Raw genomic sequence first — 23,846 nt, forward strand, 5'->3', positions numbered from 1 at the left:
ATTCTCGAAGCTGTGAAAAATGCTCAATCTTTAAATTCAAGCATCATTCGTAAACGTCACAGTATTATCGCTGAGATGGAAACAATGTTAAAATTATGACGTAATAATCAAGTAAATGTGAAAAATTGTAAAATAATATAGGCCTAATTTGTTATATATATGTATTATCTAAGATTTTATTAAACATTTTTTTCTAAATTATTGTTTTCTTTAGTCTCCGGCCCCAATTAAAAAATTATTTGTATTTATATGCGAAATTATACCCCGACTTACGCGATTACCGTTCGGTCCCATTTATCGCGTAAGTTCGGGGTATTACTGTATATTATTTATATATATAAATTATAATATATATCATTTTCTCACATACAGTATAAATATATGGGAAAATGTCGTTAAGAGAGCACATAGTGGCGGCTAATTACAGAACAATCCGTATCCGTAGTTTTGTTTTTTACCACGAGATGTCGCTACTTGGTGACGTCAAGAACATGGTCTATATAAGAAGGTCAGGGCCGTGTTCAGTAACGCAGAATTTTTGCTAAGTCTAGTTATGCTGCAATGCTGAACTCTTTTCCAACTACTGCTTGACTCCTCCCACCACTAGCTTGTTTTATGTATTCTTAGCTACGCCCACTAAGCCACTCAGAATTCTAACTTAGATGTTCTGCTACTGAACATGGCCCAGGACACGCCCGATCTACTTCTTGAGCCGCCATTTTGGGGTTTTTTGAGTCGCATATTTTAAGCAAACTTGTACGAACAGTCAGTTTTATACGACATTAATTAAACTAAAATCGCATAAATCCAGTGATTTCCAATCAAAAATATAATAATAATTTCGGATGATGTGTTGTTTGTTCGCTACGTATGCCTAAGCCGTCAATGCTACGAAACTCAGCAGTTACGGAGACAGGTAGCATATAGCACTTGCCTGAGTGGAATCGAAATTGCTACCCTGTGAAAAGTCTATAAGTATTCAATTATCCACATCTAACAACGGGTTTTTTCGTTTCCCAAAGATACTTTCTTAATTTTAATAAGCGCCCTAATTCGATGAAACATTCATCAGATAATGCGCATCGTACCTTGATTAGAAATAAGTAGCTCGATATCATATTATCTCGGTCAATTTATTATTAAACATTAAATACATAAAGTTTTGAATCAACAGTTAAATATTAAGTATGAATTACAAGACTTTTTAGACTGGAACCTAATTTCCAGACACCGAAAATAAAAAGTTTATCGATGACTTTCAAAATCGACTTTCTCGGTGTCGTATTTTAAAATATCGAAGTGATTCGATACGCTTTGGAGTACATTTTATATTTATTTATTAATATTTTAAATTCATATTTCTTATATGTAAAAATAATTATAACATAATATAAATAAGATCCGGTACAATAAATATAGCATCATCATGTAAATGTGGTAAAAGTTTCTTTCTGAAATTTGAAATAATATAAGAGAGCTTCTGAGCACATTTATACTTTATTTTCACCCATCCATATTATTAATACCCTCCTTAACTATATCGATAGTCTTTCTTTTCTGTCCTTTCACCTTTCATCTGACTTACCACATCAAACATTATGTTATTCTATATAAGCTGCCGACAGGTATTTCAAACTATATGAAGACAAACTAATTTTCAAATACTATATAAAAATGCAGTAATTTTGAAATGAAAAACTAAATTAATAATTCATACAGTTGACTTGAAAATTTAATACTGTAATTGTTTCGATGCTATTATTACTGAAACAATGAAGACGATTCTTGCATTGTAAGGCCATTTATTTCATAATTTATTGTTCATAATATCGTAGGGCTGTTAGATTTCGAGTGCCCGAGAGCACGCTTTTGTCTGACATGCAACCCGGGAGCTCGAATCCAAGGATTCTTAATTAATTAATTAAGTAGTCTAATTAATTAAAAATTCTTGGATTAGAGATACTAGATCCTAGATACTTAATTAATCTAAGTATCTAGCAATCCTGTAATATTTATTATTACAGGATTGCTAGATACTTAGTGCCAGGTATAACACAAATTACACGCTCCGTCTGACTCAGTTTGGAGGGCAATAAGCTGTCATCGGCGCCAGGTAGCAGAGCCGGCCCTACCATAGGGCGAAAGGAGCAGCCGCTCCAGGCGCTAAGTCCTAGGGGGCGCCTCAGTGGTAAAGAAAATTAAAGGGTATAAATTTGGGGCAACCAAGGGCAGTGGCGTAGCGAGGGGGTGCAAGGGGGTGTATCAAGCACCGGGCGCCACTCGCAGAGGGGCGCCCAAATGGTCTCCAAGACAAACTATATGTGTTTCTGGAGGGGGCGCCAATAAAGTGTCGTGCCCCGAGCGCCAGTTATGTTCACTACGCTACTGACCAAGGGGGCGCCATAATAGGATCTCGCTCCATCCTAAAACTTGCCTCGGGCCGGCACTGCCAGGTAGGTATTAATGCATCAATCGGAACGAAATTTAGATTCAGAAACAAATGGATGGACAAGATAGACGACGGCCTAAGAAAAAGGACCGATGACGTAACGCTGGCGTGTGCAGAGGAGTGGCGAAAAGATAGAGGTCTTCGGTCCACGACTACACTATTGAGGATGAAGCAGCACGAATTTCGATATTTGGACGATTTCGTCGGTTTCATTACAACACTTCCTTACAAACACCACTCGCAGTAACATTCACAATTGAACCATTATCTAGTTTGTTCGTCGCATCCAATCATTTACATATCACGCTTCGTTACAGTAAACGACACCGTCACATAACACCAACACCGCTTCCCGAAATCCAACCCCTAGGTCCTCGTCCTGGGAAGTGGAAACGTCACTCGATGCTTTCAAGTGGCGGCTAAAGGGGCTCTGGTACACCGGATATAATAAAAGGGTTCGAAGTACCCTTTTATTATATCATATTGTAGTATTTGATTTATATAACTAGAAAGGATGTCTTATGCCAGGGTGACCAATCGAACACACTATAAATATTCTTTAAATTGCTCGCCGGTAATCTCGTATTATGTAACTTGTTTTATTAATTTGAAAAAGAATATAGACCTATAAATTCCGACTGTTGTCTGTTCTTGTTTAATATGCAAAACAGAGTTAGATAACCGACACGACTGTACTGCTATCAGGAAAAGTATAATGTGCAGGGGTAAGACACCACTAAAAGAATTGAAAACGTGACGAAAAGTTGCCCGGCATTAGAACGATGTCAATAAATAATCGCTCGTTAGAATTAGTTTGGTTTATTCGGTTACGGCAACGCGACACGCCAGCGATCTGCCGAGGGGAATGCATCCCCGGAAGACTTTTGTGTAAAGCTGGCCGCTATTTGTGTGTTACTAACGTTAAGAAAACCAGAAAACTGAGAAACTTGAGAAGGTATGTTTCTCAAGTTTATGCAGCACTCGCAGCAAAGCGTTTCTAAACGAAGCGTTATTATGTAGCAAACCATTTCTAAACTATAATGCAGCCGCATGTAGCCATAGCTGCTCTTGACGTCATTTTCGCTACATAAATGCTGCCATTGATAAGGCAACACGAAACCTGACTTACCTCCTGGGCGTAGCGAGGGGGGAGCCTGGGTGGGCACGGCCCCTCCCAGGGAACCTGGTGCCCTCCCCAGGAAATCACAGCCGAAAAAGTGTTGAGTCGATTTGTAAAAACCTAAAGCTAAAATAAAAGTTTTGAATACTAAAAAAAGGTGAACGGCTTGCTCGGTGCCCAATAATGAACAATAATTTGAAATAATTCAATTTTGTGTCAGGTTGGCCTCCACTAGGCCCCCCATAACAAAACTCTGGCTACGCCCATGCTCCTGGGATGTTTATTTACTTTTATTTCCCTGTAAACACTAAGAGGCCAATTAAGTCCATCGAGAATGCCAGACCTAAATGGGGAGTTACCCCATTTAGGTACTGGATAAGTGGAGGATGGTTGCGACCCTCGTCCCTCAATTCAATTCCCATCCTTCCTGTGACGATTCAATTTCCGCGAAGAGAACGTCCTGGCCTCTGTCTGCTTCATTTGTCCCAGCTGAAGTTTACCATATCTGAATAATGACCAACAACTAGATTATTCTCAATTTATTTCATAAAATTTACTTCTTTTTTTAATCATTAACACAACGGGAAATTTGGCTAGAAACGATTTTTATATTATTGCATATAATAAACATTATAAGTGCATACAAAAAAAATTGATATATTACACAACTCGTTAACATATTTTTCACATCAATTATAATACAAAACAATACATATTTTATGTATAAACATCACATAAAATTATGAAAAATATCAAAATTAACTGTTCTCTTATTTTATGGGGTATGCAATTTCTGAATATCACAACAAAACTTTTATATACTGTATATATATATAGAAGCAGATCTGCCCTGCTAAGTACTGAAGTGAGGGGCAAAATGAGTTTGGGAGTCGGAGATTCGGTGCGGAAAATGATCAAGAACCTTTATTTTATGCCGAATTTTAATTCCGAAACAACTCAGAACGGATGCCAGAAAAGAATCCTACAAATCCTTCTAGATTCGGAGAAGAATAAGTGTCCTCGAGCATCTACAATCTTCCAAAACTCGAAAATGTGACTCGAAATAGTAAAAACTGATTTCCCATTCGTGAATCGATTTTCTGAAATTCATTTCGATGAATTTTACAAATATTTTAGTTGGATAATGCATACATTTCAACGTAACGGTAAATTACACTGGGGCTACGATTACTTGTGAGAAAAATAGTAATTTCTGCTTCGAATATAGAGAAGATCTACGTCGATGGATTCCGTAATGACTGATGTTTTTCGTATTTGTACAATCGTGGATATAGGAATGAGCTTTAACATCTTCGAGATTTTATGTTTGCATGGTTAGCGGCTGGAAAAGAATCCCATTCGGACTGATACGGATTAGAAAAAATTGAAGTATCCGCATCTGGGAATACTCCTTGGCAAGAAATATAAATGAAAAGTCATTTGTCCTTTAAATGAAAATTTTGTGGAATGGTACAAATTAATAATTACACATATTTATTTACAAAATTTTGTTTATAAATGTCACTTTGTTATTTATAAACTGAATAATTTCACTTTCGTTTACTTCTTCCCTTTCCTTCATAAATACAGGAATTGTGTACATAATTGTTTCCGTGTCGAGTAATGCCACATTTGAACCCGTTAAATAAATGAAGTTTGGTTTCCGATTTCACTTAAGCCAAATTTAAATCCAACGAGACTTAAACAGGATTTTTTAAAAATTTCTTTAAAAATCAGATTAATTTTGTAAATTTCTTCTAAAATGCACCGATTAGATACTAATATGTTAGAATGCTAAAATTACTACACGACAAGAAATCTTATCCGGGCGCGGGTACAGCACTCGGGGCCAAAACGAAAATAAATGAGAAGACTGTCGACGAGAATGGTACACGCAAAGCTTTACGGTGGAGACGAAGACGTCGAGGATAGACTGGTTGTCCTTTCTAGCCGGCGGTGACGATATTTTTCTATCTGTGGCATGAAATCTATTTTTTCACTAAAGAAATCGATAAGGGGTTGTTCCATGTGAACAGTAGCCAGAAGTTGCTCTAGACTGATAGACCACATATTGTCACATCTTGCGGTGGCACTCTCCGTGCTGGAGATGCTCTGCCTCTCCAAGGTCTCTTCATTCGGAATCTCTTCAGGACTAGTGGGACTGTTGACGGCTGTGGCTTGTCTGCTCTCCGTGAAGAGACTGTCCGAAGATATGTCACTCTTTTCCATCATGCTCTTACCGAGTTCTCCAATCTCCAAAAGCATGGTGCCTTGGAAAACGGTGAAAATAATTTAATCATTTTACTATATAAATTTTACTATTATTTTATGTTGTAATCATTCAAAAGACATAGAACAGCATGTCTCTTGAATGTGTGTAACTGAGTGCAAAAATATCTCTCTGGAATGCATGTCCCCCCAAATACATTTATCAGAGTGCAAAAGCATGCCCCTGAATGCACTTAGAGTGCAAAAGTGTGTTCCCTGAATACAAAGCTGTCTCCTTAATGCATGTAACTGAGTTCAAAAGCATCTCTTGAATGTGTATCCAAGTGTGAAAGCATGTTGTTTTGAACTTACCTGTTACAGCAATTGAATGATACAGAGCTTGTTCATTGGCATGACCTTCAAACATATCATACAGAGTCTTCAACAACTGAATGAATTGATCCTGCATAAAATAAATTTTGCATTAAGTCAATTCATATATTTTGCTCCTCTTTCATCTAAAAAAACACTTACCTGACTCATGTGCGGAATGCTCTTGTTGTCTCCATTGTTTTTGATCATAGAATAATTATAAATATTTTTGTATGTGGTAGAGGTTGCTCCTGAATCTGTTAAATGAATTTTTAAATGAATTTATCAAGCTATGAATGTCTCTTTTCTATAAGCAGTACGTGCAAACTAAAACACAACTCTAGTCTCTTAGAAAGTAATTGTGGGGAGTAAAAAACATACTGAAACTTACCAAAAATATCTGTTATCTAAAAGACAAAACTTTAATACAAGATAGAAAAAAAAAAAAGAAAATGTAAAAATTTTATAGCTAAACTTGTTTCACTTTCAGGAAACAAGATGACACTTCCACTGCTTCATTCCTGACTCGATTTTTCGAAGCAAAAACTTAGCAATCGTATAATAATAATTACAAATTTTTTCCATTGTCAAGTCTATTTATATAGAATAACAATTAAATTATCCTTAGCTTCTAAAGAAAATAAATAAATTCAGTATTTTTACCTGATATAGAACAATCGACGGAGCCACTGGATATGTTGTAATCCACACATTTCGAACCGATGTCGCTATTATTTGTTTTATTACTTAAACTATGACCAGCTGATATGTTTGAAAATAAAGAATCTCCAGAAGAAGGGCTCCATGATTGATCCAAAGAACTGAAGTATTCTTCGGCTTCAGTTGCTACTTCTGTGTCATCTTTTTTAAACCAAAAAGATATATTTCTGATAGGTTTCAAGATAATCATCTTTTTAATATAATTATTTATTTGACAATTTATACCTGGATAATGCAAATATGCCAGCAGATATGAATTATCAAATTGAAAATACCGATTTGCATTTCGACCCTTAGCAAAACCAATTTTGTTTCCTCGATAATTAGCGCGTTTCAGAAACAAGATCTAGTTCTAGCTGCAGTTTTCTTGTGTGATTAACTTTTCAACAGTGGACTAGTCAGGTATGGTTCTACCCCCAGTAGTGGAGAATAAACGTGGGAAATTTTTAAAGTATTTTTCCACGCGTTTTTTTCTCATTACTGTTTTGGAAATAGATTTTGTAAACAGTTATGTCTAGTAAAGAAAAGTCTTTTTTTATTGTTACACATAATTCATTTTTTATGTAAATTTTTTTTCACAGTAGTTTTCAGCAATACCCCCCAAAAGAATTTGATGACTATAGTCATCCCTCACCACTGCCACACAATCGCCCCTGATGACTATAGTCATCACTCACTGCTGAGTGGTTAATGCATATTTTACAACTGTTTTTTGACATTACGAGCTTCCAAATACAAGATAAATATCACTTTTTGAATGTTATCAAAGTACTCGTGAAGAATATAAGAATTATTTCAACAAATTTATGTCAGTTTTCTTGTGTTTAAAGCTGAAAAACAAGTGTGGAATTCACATTAATCATTGATATATGCCATTATTCGCTAGTAGTTAACAACAGTCAACTACTGGTTCAGATTAACTGCAGAGGAGAATGGGCATAACCATGGTTTAGACAAACCTTGTAACTGAAAGTGACCAAACATGTATAATGATTTTACTATTTGTGATTCAAATTTTAACAGTAATTGGGCTGCAATTTGAAAAAATTTTGTACATCTATAAATTCCCACTGTCTTTCCTTAATCTTGAGAACAGTGTTAGATAATTTTCTTTATTTAATAATTTTATAAAAGTGCCAGGACAATAATTGTAAAATTAAGACTGTTATTTTCCCGAGGTGTGAGAAAGGACTAAGAAAGAAAGACTTTTTATTGTATAGTCATAAACTGTTTTATTAATTTTCTTTATGTTTGTTTGAGCAATGAAGAAAATCAATGCTGGAAAGTAATTTGTTAATTTTCTTCAATGTGTTGGTTATAAAAAATAATATACAGTGGTACCTCAGGTTACGAACGCCCCAGCATACGAAATTTTCAGCATACGAATACGACATGAAATTCGAACATATTTTTGCTCCACAATACGAACAAAAACTCACCATACGACGTTACATTAGTTCGCATTTTTCATTTGTTTTTTTTACTACAGTTATTTTTTTAAATGTATTACTTGGCTTTAATTTGAGTATTTTTTCGCGTTGGAACAAATTATTTGGTTTTACATGTAATCGTATGGGAAAAGATGATCCACCTTACGACATTTTCATGATACGATCTCAGTTTCGGAACGGATTAATTTCGTATCCTGAGGTACCACTGTAAACCAAAATAAGAAATATTCATATTTTCAAATTGTAACAGAATATCTGATCTCAGGTCCCCAGTGTGGTAAGCTCTGGGGATCTGTGATCAGATGATAAAAAAAAATAAACAGGAATTATCTGGTAGGTGGTCCATCTGAATATGTTATGCCCCATCCCTCACCAGCCAGCACAACTTTGTGGACCTGATTTAACCTATAATAGGCTTGTTAAAGAGTCCCTCTTACCCCCATATTCACCAACACCAGTTAGAGTTAATCTCGAGTTAACCAATGACCATTTGTTTTACTTTTAGTACGTGATCGCTCATTGGTTAACTTTTAACTCTAACTCATGTTGGTGAATACAGGGGTTAGTGTCTACAAGGCAGAGTTAAAAGAATTCATTCCATTATAAATACCAATAATCTAACTTATTGCATGAGAAACTCTTAAGCATTCAATCTAAACCGGAAATTTTGTAATAAACACTTACTAAAAACATTAATTTCATGCATTATTCAATACTAATTTACTGTTACAACACTGACAGGATTATATCAGAAACAAATTTATCTAACCTATTCAATCAGATATGAAAATCAATCACAAGTGTTACTTCTGTGACAAAATAATACCCGAACAACCATACAAAACTAATTTTACAGGATCAAAATTTACATTTTGTGTACTTATGTTCATGCAATTTTGCAGGTTTAACAGGCTTAATGTCCATTACTTTGTGGTCAATGTGGAGGACACACTGTACATTAAAAAAACACAAAGTAGCATTTGAGGAGTATTTTTAAATAGTAGTTAAATACATTTCCGATGCTTTATAATACATTTCAATTAATACTAATTAGATTTCATTATGTTACTATTCTATAGAAATCCACTGCCTTAGAATCACACTGAAAACAGTCATTAACGGATTCATTGCATTACAGTTCCATCCATAAACATGGCTGTCTGTCTTTGAAAGGCTATGAACAGCAAAGTCATTTGCTATAATGGAAAGCAGTGGATTACTTGGTGTCCAATGCAGATATTTGGGATTTACAGTCATTTTTGAATACAACACATGCCACGTGTCAAATTTGGACTTTCGATCAAAACAAAAATTTAGAGCTGCTGGGAAGTGGCATTGTCGATTTTGGTTTGGTAACATCAATATCATATATAAAAATAAACTTTTATTGATTGTTTTATGTTTAATCTATGGTTTTTAGTAGTGTTTTATGCATTGCAACATATTCACTGTAATAAAATACAACTGTCCAACCTTAAAGAGATCTTGTAATTTATCTTTTCAGTTTTAAAGGAACACATTTCCCTTTATAACACACAACACTACCATTTCTCTTTTGTGTACATTTTGAGGAATGTATTAAGTCCAAAAGTCAGGTGCCGTCCATAATTTGAGTTTTGGATGCAATCTTGAAACTATTCAAGTTAACTATGACATGAAATTTAAGAAATATTAATTGTTTCACAAATGTCCAAAACAAACATAAAATAAAAAAAAAAAAAAAAAAAAAAAAAAAAAAAAAATGAAAAGCTAATAAGAACATAAGAACAGTACAGGGTGGCCATAATTAAAGTTCAGAGTACTTTACAGCTGTGACTAATAAGCAGACTGACAGCAAAATTTGTATACAGACTATTCAAAGGATGTGAGAAACGATTTTTCAAAAAAATTTAATTCAAAAACTTCTTCTAGGTGCTATTTGCCATATATGGTTTGGAATATGGTTTATCATGGAAATGTTGCAACTTTGGCAGACTTAAATGATTGTATTACACTGCACGTGCAAAGCATCACTGGAGAGAAGTTGTGGTGGTCCGCTGTAAAACATACCATTTGTCTTGTCTTAAAATTTGACACCCAAACAACGAGGCATGCACTTTGAGTAACATTCCTGATGTCAGTAAACAGTTTCTGCAGAAGACACGTCCCTTGCAGAATGAATAAATGTATTTTTTGTTTTGTGTATTTTCCTATAAAGTGCTTTCTAGTGGAAATTTTTGAACTAAATTTGATTTTGCAAAATCCTTCGCGGCATCCCTTGCATAGTCTGTTTACAGATTTTGGTGTAAATTTGCTTATTGGTTACAGCTAGAGTGCTCCAAACAGGAAACTTGAATTACGGCCAGCCTGTATATAGATGTTAATAACCGAAAATCAATTAGAATTGCTACAGAATTTCCCACCGAGCAAATTATATCAAAGCCAACATTTAAATCCATAGCATAAGTAGATCAGTCACTAAAGTTAACCCAAGTGTGTCCAGAAGTTCATCTCCAAGGAACAAAACACCACATGTAGTGTTTATGTATACCAAGAATGTATGGGACAAGTGTCAAAGAGTGCCTTTGTCTACACGTAGAAAGAACAGTTTCAATTCAGTGTACATAGCATACAGATATTTGCTATCTTTTATAAGACTGTAATATTAACTGTATTGTAATATTAGATATAACAACTGTTAACATTCCTGATACAGAGAAAAATTACATTACACATTTAATTAAGTTTGATCAAAAACAATATATATCAAAAATTGGTATGCTAAGGGTAAAGTGAAACATTTTTCTGACTAATTGCAATCAAAGTAGTGACAGGTGCAATCAATTGAACTACATTTTCTCAACTACTATTTGTTCAAAGTACCATTTTTTTGGTTATACTACAGGCTTCAAATGTCCATAGCCTACAAATGTTCACACATCAAGAAACATTACAAGATACCTTCAAAGAGAACAAGAACTTTCATTTGAAAGTAGTAACAATAATTACATGAATTGTGAAACAGTCTAGCTGCACTATTTTTATCATAATCAAAGTATCTAATTAATAAATAAAAAGCAAGTAGATTCTTTAACTTGTAATAGAGAACATCTATTGTCCATGTTATTTTTATGATTTTCTAATCATCAAATGCATAATGCAATTGAAAAAATATCAAATTCCTTACATTGGTCTAAGTTTGAGTCATATTTATGATGTGTTAAATCCCAGAAAAATATTAATATTTTCAACTTGTTAAGTTTAAAATTCCATTAAAAGCTCCTGCAAGGAGATAAAAAAATTTTGCTTGACAACGTAGGGGAATTTTTTAAGTTTTACTACAGAAATTTTAATGAGAGATGATTTGCCAAAGATCGCAAAATATCTCCAGTTCAGCCAGCCACAAAGAGTGATATACTAAACTAAGTAATTGATCAGAATCAAAAGGAGATCTGCATGCCAACACTGAAACTCCTAACACATACCTCTCGCCTAGTCCAAGACCAAATTATGGCAATTTTTGTTGGAAAGCTTCACAGTTCCAACTTATTTCATAAGTGATGATTTTGTGCATTCTAATTAATGTTATCCCACAATATTTGACTAAAACATTTTTGGAAAAAAAAAATGTATTATTGTGATACTTTATCCTCCCCACTCTCCAGATCTTACTAATTTTGATTACAGTAATACCTTGACTTATGCTACCCCAACTTACACGAACCTGGAGTTACGCAATTTTCAAATCTCATTGATTCGCCTTTTGTTTGAGTGCCACGCAACTCTTGACTACTCACTCCCCCATACTATTGTTCAGCTTACATGTTTGGACGTGTCGCACGGAATCGACGCACAGCTACAATTTATTTTGTGTTATTTATTTCTGTGTTTGTTATATCTATGGAGACTTGAGAGACTCTACGTGGTATTTCTTGCAACTGTGAACGAATCAAAAGACGAGATAAGATTAATGAGAACATTTATTAGCTTATATACATCCGACTTGGATTTTACACAAATTGCGAAATTATACCCTGACTTACACGAATTCGACTTACGCAGTTATCGCTTGGTCCCACCTATCGTGTAAGTTCGGGGTATTACTGTACTTTGTCTTTCACAAAGTGAAGTTTGTCTTAAAAAGTAGAAATTCCAATACATAATGGATTCAGAATGCAGTTACAAGGAAGGATCTTTGAACTTTAGAGTTTCTCAACAAACTACAGAAGTCTAATCTAATCAAATAAATAGATTCACTGTTGGCATAGTTCTGTTGCAATAAATTGGTTTTTCCCCAGACAATCAGCATATCACATAGCAAGTTTTGCATTGATCACTCGTTCATCTATCTGAATTGTCAGAAACTATTATTATTTTGTTAGCTAATGAGCATAATTATCACAGCTACATAATTACCTTTTTCAATATTAAACATTAAGAAAATTTAATCTATTGAACTTACATCCAATAGATTAAATTCATTTCAATTTATTTAAGTGCCATCTATCAACGGAATCTCGACAGCATTCCTACCATAAATCTTAGTTAGAGAGTTTATTTCTATTTAATACTAATTCTAAGCAATGTGTTGAGTTTAAAAATGCATTCTATTGCTAGAAAGATAATAAATTTTTAAATATTTGGTCATGATAATCATCCGGATATAACCCATCCGCAGATTTACATTTTTATCAACATTTTTATCTTAAATTTTAATTTCGTACCGTAATTTTGTCGTCACTTGATTGCTTTGTTAAATCTTAATATTTACTAGAAGAGATGAGTGATGATTACGAGTTATAGTACACTGTGATGCATTTCAAACATCTTAATATATATTTTTTTAAATATCTCAGAAAAGAACAACAAATAGCATTTGAGAAAATTTAGCAAAATTAGATGCATGTGCATGAAATAATTCAAAATGTACAACCAAAATATAAGATCAGCCTCTACGAACTGAATTATCACAGCATATTTTTATTTTGTTTATCCTGTAAGCACTTTCTGGATATATTTATTATAAATTATTATTTTACCTGAATAAATAAAGAAACCAGAAAAGAAACATTTCAACTATGTAAAAAGATAATGTTCTTGGTGAAAGATATAATTGATTCAGTGATCAGTTAACTTGATGAAACAGCTCACTAAAGGCTATTAATATTGTGTTATTAGTCTCGATCGTTCCCACAATGGGTGGGATCATGAGGACAGAGGTACCAACAAGGACAAGGAAAGATTTAATTTCATTGATTACCATGAGGCTATAAAATTTTTATGTAAGTTTTTATGTACCATGAGGCACTGACATATTGTAAGTGATGCACTCAACTACAAATGTGCCCCATTACACCCATGCGTCCACCCACATTAAAGTCAGTCAATGATTTGAAATCATCTTAATTTTAACTTAATGAGCCATTAGAAATATTAATGCTTCAAGATCAGATCTTTAAAACAATGAAAAGTTTAAGACTTCATTAGAACTAAGTTTCGTGAAACATTTTCAACCATTAATATAGTTTAACATGTGTTAAGTTTTACTAAAGATTTGCAAAACTAGCCATTGCTAGGCTAATACAGTAGCCTCCTCTTATCTGCAAACAAGACATGCAGTGGATGCTTGGAAGTGCATATAGTACCAAACCCTAAATTTTCTGTTTTCTCCTATAAGAACATATTTATGATAAAGTTTTTAATTTATATCCAAGTATTTTATTTCCTTATTAACTTGAGAACTTTCCCTTTTCACTTAACAAAAGCAGTTTATGGCTTCTTCTCGGCAAATCTAAATTGCCAGCATCACCACTCTTGTACTTTGGGACCACAACTAAGTAAAATAAAAGTTACTCAAACATTAGCGCTGCACTACCACAATGGTCAATCTGATAACTGAAATGGCAACTAAGTGATTAATAAGTGGGTAGCATAAATGGTATGGATAGCCCAGACAAATTAGTCATCTTGCTCAGAATGTAAACTGTCCAAGATTTTGTCATGCTACTTGGAATGATACACACTTATTTACTTCCGAAATTATCCTTTTAATATTTTCTGCAGGTAGCCAATTAACTAGTGATGAATTGCAGGTAATCAATTAGCCTGTGATTAACCACAAGTAACCAAAACTGTGGATAACAAAGGCTACTGCATATTGCTGTACAACCACGCGACCAATAAACTGAGTTTTGAAAACTAATTTAGAATAATCTGATAAAGTTTGGTAAGAACAAATAAAAATATGCTCTTGTAAAACAGTCTGCAAAGATATTTCATTATATTAATACAAGAATAATTTATCCACTGATGGCAATTAGTATTTTGGTTATACTCAGATTCGTTGTTAATCAAAGCAATAGGGAAAGTTCTTTATATTAGAATGAGAAATTTTATGATTTTATTAATATGTTAAATAGATAATTTAGCAGGTTAGAGTTAGATTACAGAACCAAAAATATAATTAAAAACATGGAATTGAATTTATCGCTCGGAAAGGAAAATAAAACGTTAAAACTTAAACTAGTAAATTAGTCTTTCTTGAAAGAAAAATTTAATAATAGTGAATTTAACAAAATTTAAAGAAAAAAAGATTGGGAAAAGCTAGAAGGATCTGCAACTACAGAAGAGACAACTGCATTAATTTTAAGTGCCTAAGAAAGGTTATTTAACAGAAAGGAAGCAGAGTGGATGTGATCACCTCGATTTAAAGTACATTTATAATTCTTCTAATGAAAATTATAACAAAATTCTAAAACTATCTTGATATACTTACCTGAACCGCCAGGAGAGACAATGTCAAAATCTTGAATCCCAGGTACTAAATGAGCCACGTATATCAATTTCACGCGTTCGTTCAGATCGGCTCGACACATCAGTGCGAACGCTTGAACCAATTCACGAAAATTAATCAGGTTGTCCTGATTCTCGTCCATTACCTAAAATGTACACCAATAAAACAAAATTATAAAAACTTCCTCAAAAATTCACAATTTGTATGCAGAAAGATAAACTTTTGAACCTTGTATATTCTCAGAGCTAAATATTCGTATTTTTGACCATGTCCCCAGGGCGAAAGGAGCGTGAAAAAGCGCTTGAACTGTTCGAAATCTAAGCGATACATTTCGTAAAATGGCAGAGTCGGATCATATTTTTCTTGACATGTGACAATCGAGCCTCTACCCCAATACTGTTGACTCAGTTGTTCTTCCTAAAAATAAAAATCAGTTCCTTTCTTAGTCAACAATTCAAAATTTAAGTTACAAACATTTCTATCATACCTTCATTACTGTAAATAGTTCCTGTAATTCTGCGGGAGTGAATGAATTACTAATGAAATTATCAGACAAAACGCTTCGCACTGTGCTTTTCATTGCAGTTTCTTCCAAATTCTAATTAATAATAAATATATTTGAAAAAATAATATAATACAGAAAATATAGGATAATCAAACAGTTTTTACCAAGAGTAGACTTGGTGACAGCAGTGAAGAATTTCAAATTTTGTTCCCAAATTTCATATCAAATAAATATTCAACATTTAAGTGCTTCTTGTTACAAGGTGTCTGAAAAGTACTGTGCAGCATAAAATTTGTAATGGCATTAAAATTATACATGTGGCATTGTACAAAAGACCTAACTCATACAGGGTTTGTCCAAAAAGTAATGTCAATAATTTTACTGTGAAGCAAATACATGTCACAGTGTGCTCGGAGCAGTAGGGATTGGTGGAAGGAGGAGTCAGGTTACGCATGCCTGGTTGCTGAATTGCCTCCAACCATCTGGAGAGTAAGGACAGACATTTTTGTGAACCTTGTTTTCGTCTCCCGTGCAAGCCACGATGCAGCACTCAAATGAGCAAAGGATTGCCATCAAGTTTTGTATGAAACTCGGCAAGTCCACAGTGGAAACTTTTCTCATGATAAAGATGGCCTTTGGTGATGATTGTTTATTGGAATGCAAGTCTACCGGTGGCACAAGACATTTGTTGAAGGCCATGAAGAGGTCAGCAATGAAGCTCACGCTGGAAGATCATCAACGACCACAACCAATGAAAATGTGATGCACGTGACTGAACTCTTGAACTCAGACTGTCATTTTAGTGTTCGTTTAATGGCACAGACATTAAACATTCCAAAAAGTACTGTTCATGAAATTGTGACAAACAATCTGCAGATGAGAAAAGTGTGCGCGAAGCTGGTGCCCAAAGTGTTAATGGACGACCAAAAATCGCACTGAGTTGAAACATGTGAACTTTGGGACTTTGTGAGAAAGTGATCCCCACTAGTGTGCTGAGGTGTGCCACTAGGCAAAGTGCCGAGTGGCATACCTCGGCATCTCCTTGCCCCAAGAAGGCCAGAATGAGCAAGTCAATCAAGACAATGCTCATTGTTTTTTTCGACATCAGGGGGCTCGTCCACCATGAGTTTGTTCCACATGGTGTAACCGTCAATGCCAAATTCTACATGGAAGTGCTCAAGAGATTCAAACAAAGGGTTCATCGTGTCCGGCCCGACATCGCGAACAATTGGAAACTTCACCATGACAATGCACTGGCCCACACCACCTTCCTTGTGACTCGCTTCCAATTCAAAAGTACCAACAGTTTCCCAGCTGCCCCACAGTCCTGACGTGGCTCCCCCAACTTTTTGTTCCCATGCTTGCAAACTCCCATGAAAGGACATCATTTTGGGACAGTTGACAAAGTCAAAGAAGCTTGTACCAAGGCTCTAAAGGACATTTCAGAAAAGGCTTACCATGATGCCTTTGATGCCTGGAAATCTCGCTGGAAGCGATGTATCGACGCAGGAGGAGCCTACTTTGAGACCTCTTAATGTAATGTACCAATTGGATCAATAAATGTCTTCTAATAGACTCACTACATTACTTTCGGACAAACTCTGTATGTCCCATGCCTCCACTCTGCAGTAGTTAGCATTATTGCTCACTCATAGATGTTCCAGTTTTTGGAAGACTTCTTTGTCAATTGCAAACTCTTTCATAGAATCTTATCTGCTAGGTCTCTGGACATTTATCCCCAGATTTTGGGGAACATTTCTGTCATTTCCATACGAGAAATTGCAATATCATGTTTAAAAATTCAAGTCAGATGATCAGCCAAATTACCAGGCTGTAATATGGCTAAGTTAATAAGTAATTTGTCTACAAGCGACTTTAATCAAAAATTGGGTTTGTGGCATTGTTGTTTATATGTAAAACTCCACTTTTATCAAAACTTTACACAAGTACAACAGGAACTTTTCAGAGACCCTGTATTTGTAGCAAGGTAATAACAAACCTGGCAGGTTCTTAGCAATGCTAAGTCTACTCCTCGCAAGTACACTTTTCATTTTATTGCCCATTATATAAGTGTAAAACAAAGAAATACCTGTACAACTCTTAATCTATGCTTCAATCTAAGACGTTCTATCATTCCTGATGATATGAATCCATACTTTGCATACGATTCATATATAAGTTCGGAAATATCGACCTTTTTCTAATTTAAAAATGTATTAGTTTTAAACTTACTGTTTTTTTAGGCAGAATACTAAATAGAATTTAAACTTACAACTGAACTCTTTATATTAGCAGGTAAGTAAGTATTCCTATGCACCATATGAGGAAGTGTGGCATTGGCATTCGTAATGTTTCCTAAATATTGGCAGAGAGCGGTCATTGCTTCTCCATCGTCTTTGCAATTCATTAATGCTTCTTGATTCGCTTCGAGAACGGAGAGTGAGACTTGAAAGACTACCTATAAAAAGCGTTTCTGAATTTATAAATATATTATTACAAACTAAGTATATAATGATAAATGAATCAAAGTAATCTGACCTTTGCTCCATCATAGAAAAAACAATCAACAATATTCACTGCCGCGTCGAATGGAATAACACTAAATACAAATGACAAATACACTTTCAGGTTACCGACTATATTGAAAATTATTATGACTATTATAATTCATCTACCTTAAAAATATAGTCAGAAGCCAAGACAGGGATATCATAGATAATACGCCAAGAGGTTCTAATTTAGTGTACAATTCCGGTAAATGATCCTTTGTTAGGTCTTCAAGAACACCTTAATAAAAATGAAAGATAACAATACAAGAACATTAAAATGCAGTCAAACCCATTTATACATTTTTTGATTGTAGATTTTCGTAATTTTACATTAAATGTTTTATGCATTGTACTTTCTCCATTATCAAACACTTCAGTTATAAGAATTGGCTCTCATACACAGTGTTGACATACAATAGAGAACATTACTAAATTTGTCATTTTTTTCCATCAGACATAAAAAGAAAGTCAAATTTATTAACTTTACAAAAGAAAAAATAATTAAAATCAACTCCGATACTAATACTGCAGTTAAAGAAGGTATTATACATATTGATGCACCAAATGTGTAAATATCTCAAACAGCTGGAGATATTTAAAGCATTTGAGAGGAAAACAGCAATCAATTTTAAAGAAATGGACTCATTAGCAGCTGTGTGGAGAGCATACTTTGACGTAAAATAAATCATTGTCAAGTTTGTCTTTACAATTTATATAAATCATCGTATTTTTTTAAAAATAGGAAGCCAGTTGAAAGACTAATTTTTTTAAATGCAACATTGAGCATAAGCGTTTCTTCACGATGTGCAATTTTTAAATTTTTGGAATGTGTGTTCTTTTACAACATTCCAATATATAGAAACCTGATGATGACCATTAAAGATGGAGGAAAACATCTGTTTAAAAGAGAATTAACTGCTGGTTTATAGGTAATTGCTTATTTATTTATTTATTGAATTCTATACCAGTAATATCCTGGTGATTATAAACAAAGAAAGTATTAAATTAATATTAATAAATACAATTGAGAATCTCATTAGCAAATCACTCCACCAGTTGAGAAGTCGAACATTTGAGCAAATTTTTTAAAAGTACATGACTTGATTTCACACTTTTTTACTTTTCCTTTTGTATGCTGTTCAACTGTATTACATGTGTAGTAAATTGAAATTTTTGTTCAGGATTACACACACAAATTCAAACATACAGTGGGTACATTCCAGTGTACATCAGACTTTGTACTGTACCACTAATGTACTGGCAAAAGGTTTAATAAGCTTTTACTGAAACATCAGGCAATCTAACAAGACAGTGGAAGCGAATGGTGCTATACTGAAATTTGCAGACCTATTTTGTCAAAATAACTTTGCATTAATTCAGATGAGTAGTAAAAATGATGTTATAACCGCAAAGATAGCAGTATTGCTTTGTCGGAGCTATCGTATCCATGACCCAATGGGTGTAGTAAGCAACAGTCAGTGCACTGATGAACTCATCAGTCAATATCAGAACATATTTTAGCATATTGTAATGAGTTTGCCAATATGGTGTTTGATGTACACTGGAACATACAGAGTGTAATCTGTGCAACATAGTACTTTTGTGAAAACTAATTTATTCTGAAATCAATTAATTAGTGGCTTCATTTGTACATTTTTCTTGGTTTCCTCAAAAAACATACAAATGGAGTTTTATCATAAGCATAATGTAAAATATAACTAACGTACCTTGATCGATAAGTGCACCAACAACTTTTGTGTTGTAGTAATCAGGTAACAGTCTTTCACAGAGGGCAACTAATAACCAAAACGATTCCTCTTCGGATGCGTAAAGCAATAAAACGGACGTAACAATATTCATCGCTTGACAGTAACCTGTACATTAAGTCATTTATTTAATTCACTTTATATAAATGGCAAAAAATTTTTAATGTATAAAATATATAGCTAACCAATGTTAGGATTTCTCCAGGCATAAGCGGTCAGAACGCGCCTCAGAGCATCAATTCCGACTGAAGACTGGAAGGCTGGATGCTCGGGAAGAGATCGGTGAACATCCCTTTCAATCTCTTCAGCGGCCAGCGTTGATTTTCCCAACGACTGATCCACTAGCCACCTATAATACCCTGGATTTGTTTCCATCTACAGAAATAACCAATCCGTTAATTACACGACAAGTAATAATATTAAAAACTCTGTTTCTGACTCGTACTTCGTTAACAGCACCGCTGTACTGCAGCCATATTTCGCCTCGCAGTTTGTCTGGAATTCCTTTCAACACCAATTCTCTAGTCTTACTTGTTCTGTATGTACAAATTCCTCTAAAGATAAAAAAGTCATTTCCTTACCAGAACTTAGAAGTTCCCTAAATAGCAGGGCTGTGGAGTCGGAGTCGGTGTTGTAGAGTTTTGGTGTTTTAGCCAGAGTCGGAGTCTTCAAATTATCTGTCAACTCCAACTCCTTTTTACTTCCCAACTTATGTACATAAAACAGAAAAGTATTGGAATCATGTCAAATTTGACCCTTCAAAGTTTTTTTTTTCAAATCTACATGTTTGGAGACCTCCTGAACCCTCTAAAAAGTCAATAAAAGGGGAAATTCATGTGCATGTATGTTGGTGTCTAATCTGTTTAATTTGTTTATGTTCTGTTCTGAGATATTAAACAATATCTCAGAATGGGTAAAGTTTAAGAAACAAAATGTGGCACTGTAGCTTGTGTACAAATGGGCATTAATACTATGAAACGTTGGTTCTTAATTCAAGGTCAACAGGGTGGAGACATAAAAGGAGTCATGTGTCATATCTCTTAATGAATATTTTACTCGTTATTAGTGTTCAAAATTAAAAAAAAAAATAAAACTTGTCTCTACCCTCAAAGTAAGCTTTTTGTCATTTTATAATAGTACAGTAAAACACGTTAAGATGTTCTTGCCTGAGATGTTAGAATGTGTATGGGGACATGATTTAGTTCACTTTGATGCTTAATAATTAACTCCTGCGTTAAACCATCTGACTCCGATTCTAACCACTCTGACCACAGAAATTATTAGGCTTCAAACAGGGTGAACAAAATCATGCCTCACACACACAGTCTAACATCCATACATACAGTCAACTCCCCTATAACACAGCAGATATGCTCCATTTTTTATGAAATTGATATTCTAAGAGTGCTTGAGTACATGAGCCAATCACAGCCTGGCACGTATGCAGTTTACAGACTACGACTGTTTGAAAAGTTTTCTTCCATAAAATTAATCGATTCTAGACTAATTCAACTCAACATTTCCAAAATACGTTTAACTTTTTGGGAATAATCCATATAAACTATGCTATAAACAAAAAATTGTAGGATTACTTACCGAGTGTGCACCGTTCGACTACGCCATTACTTAAGCTTGTTTTCATCGTGAAGCTTGTCATTGAATTGAGCTTGCGTGCTTCCTGATAAAGTATTTTTTTTATGAAAAATTTGCTGAACTTTAAAGACAACATTAATATAAATATAATTTTTATGGCCGTTAAATAATAAATGGTTTTTAGTAGGTCTGCTGCTTGTTTAAACTCAACAATTTGTACAATATCTGCTATTGGTCCAGATTCAACCAATCCTGTCACAACACGAGTCGGCGATAACGTTTTACCGAATTATACGAGTTTTTTTTATCGAGTTTGTACAAATACTGTCGCAATTTTTTCGCCATCATATAGGAATCCGAATTATATGAACCCGTGTTATAGGGAGGTCGACTGTATAGAAAAAAATCTTGAATCTTATGGATATCTTAAATTTCAAGGTGTCCTGAGTCCAAAAATGTAAAAATTTCGGAGGGGTCATTTTTTGTCTGAGCACTACACTTTTCCTCTGTTATAAAAGCCGGAAAAGTAAAAGTTATCGAATACATATTTATATATTGACTGTGTCATTACTTAGAGGAGTCTTTTAGCTTCAGAATAAAAAGTTTCTATGTTCTATCTTTATTATCTTTATTAGAACTCTATTTATTGAATCTTTTATTCTGAGGTCACGTGATGACATCAGAATTTCTGTGTCTCTTTTGGTAACAAGTCTGTCCCTGGTCAGAGTCGAATGGTAAGGAAAAGTCGGAGTCGCTAGATTTTTACACGACTCCACAACCCTGCTAAATAGTATCAAGTTTGCACATAGTCATTTTCTATTAATGCCTCATTACAATCCCACCAATATTTGTGAGGTTCCTATATCGAATCAAGATAACCAATTTGATACGTCAGGATTACACCTACCATTATTGAGAATTAACAAACTCATTCCAAATAAGTAGAACGTTTATCTATTATTGTGGGAAGTGCACAGACATTAAAATTTAATTTAATTACTTATAATGGTTTATACTTTGCATTTCCAGACAAGTGTTATTTAGAGTAGTGTTCTGCAACCTTTTTCTACTTGCAGCACACCCATGACTCAACACGGCACCAAAATGTTATTATCCTAAAATACATATGAAATGATACTATTAATAGAATTACATAATGCCACTAACCTATTATTATTATTAAACAGACATCAACACCTGTAAGCAAATTTATTTTACATTTAATTTCTTAGAATACATAAAAATGTGTGGCTTGTAATAACTCATTGGGCTTGAGATGTGTATTATATGTATATATATACCTCGCTGGCTGAGTGCCACATAGGAGATGTTCATTGGCTGTTGATGCAAGGGTCATCCTCAGCCAGTGCCACCAGCAACCATGGAAGGCCACATCGAAATTCAAATACTTCCGGAAACGAATGAAGGCCGACTCGGGGCCCGGGTGGCGCAATTGGCAGCACACCACATGGCAAGCAGAGGCTGCAGGTCCAAGCCCCCCAGGTCAGCCATCTTCCACCAGAAGGTCTAAATTATTTATTAAATTATTAATTTAGATAAGAGATGGCACCCAACGCCCACCTCCAGCTCCAAACCTGCTTGTAATAATCACCTGCTCATGTGGCTTGTAATAAAGAATAAACAATCATCTTATTTCATCAGTGCTGCGGCAGAGAATGAAATACAAGCATAAGAAACACAGCAACTGTGATAAAAATATATAAATAAAACATGACAATTAATAGAATATGTAAAAGTTCATGTCACACCTTTCACCTTGTGACAGCGCACTGGTTGCAGAACACCGATTTAGAGTGACACAAAGTCGAGAAACACATCTGAAGTTCGAGTTGCATATCTCTGGCATAAATATCATTTGGTGTGAGTTGAGTTGAAAATTGTCAAGTGGAAAATTGACTTTAAAGACAAAAATTGCTTTCTGGCTGATAGATTTGCAATGATAGAAACTTCAATGTTGTATTAAATAGCACACAAAAAACTGGATGTTTATTGAATCAATAGCAAAACAGAAAAATCCAATAAGAAACACTTAACCTTTCAGCAGTGGGTTAGTCAGGTATGATGCTATCCCTATGTAATGGAGAATAAACGTGGGAAAATTTTTAAGTATTTTTCCACGTGTTTTATCTCATTACCATTTTAAAAAAAGATTTTATAAACAGTTATGTCTAGTAAAGAAAAGTCTTTTTTTATTGTTACATAATTCTTTTTTTTTATGTGAATTTTTTTCGTGGTAGTTTTTGGCAATATCCTCAATTCTTTTGCGGATATATCTGCCCTTCACCACTGCCACACGATTACCCTTGACGGATATATCTGT

The 23,846-nt window shown here is 34.4% G+C and overlaps 1 protein-coding gene across 3 annotated transcripts in view; it reads right to left on the reverse strand.

Annotated features, from left to right (window-relative positions):
- Positions 1–4,093: 4,093 nt before the first annotated feature.
- LOC111627691 (TBC1 domain family member 9-like) overlaps positions 4,094–23,846 on the reverse strand; it is a 53,175-nt gene continuing 33,422 nt past the window's right edge. For 2 of the 3 annotated variants that reach the window (XM_023371306.1, XM_023371305.1), the window contains 14 exons: positions 20,358–20,466; positions 20,098–20,287; positions 19,874–20,020; positions 18,273–18,384; positions 18,136–18,196; positions 17,870–18,055; positions 17,687–17,797; positions 15,580–15,690; positions 15,321–15,509; positions 15,075–15,237; positions 6,813–7,010; positions 6,312–6,406; positions 6,150–6,240; positions 4,094–5,839 (listed from right to left, as the gene is read on the reverse strand). In XM_023371306.1, coding sequence (XP_023227074.1) covers positions 5,472–5,839; positions 6,150–6,240; positions 6,312–6,406; positions 6,813–7,010; positions 15,075–15,237; positions 15,321–15,509; positions 15,580–15,690; positions 17,687–17,797; positions 17,870–18,055; positions 18,136–18,196; positions 18,273–18,384; positions 19,874–20,020; positions 20,098–20,287; positions 20,358–20,466 — 2,131 coding nt within the window. In that variant the 3' untranslated portion in view covers positions 4,094–5,471. The remainder of the gene's footprint in view (positions 5,840–6,149; positions 6,241–6,311; positions 6,407–6,812; positions 7,011–15,074; positions 15,238–15,320; positions 15,510–15,579; positions 15,691–17,686; positions 17,798–17,869; positions 18,056–18,135; positions 18,197–18,272; positions 18,385–19,873; positions 20,021–20,097; positions 20,288–20,357; positions 20,467–23,846) is intronic. The other variant, XM_023371307.1, reaches the window with a different exon arrangement.

The sequence above is a fragment of the Centruroides sculpturatus genome, unplaced genomic scaffold (genome assembly GCF_000671375.1).
Source record: "Centruroides sculpturatus isolate CEXI.00-Female unplaced genomic scaffold, Cexi_2.0 scaffold546, whole genome shotgun sequence".
NCBI classification, from domain to species: Eukaryota; Metazoa; Arthropoda; class Arachnida; order Scorpiones; family Buthidae; genus Centruroides; species Centruroides sculpturatus.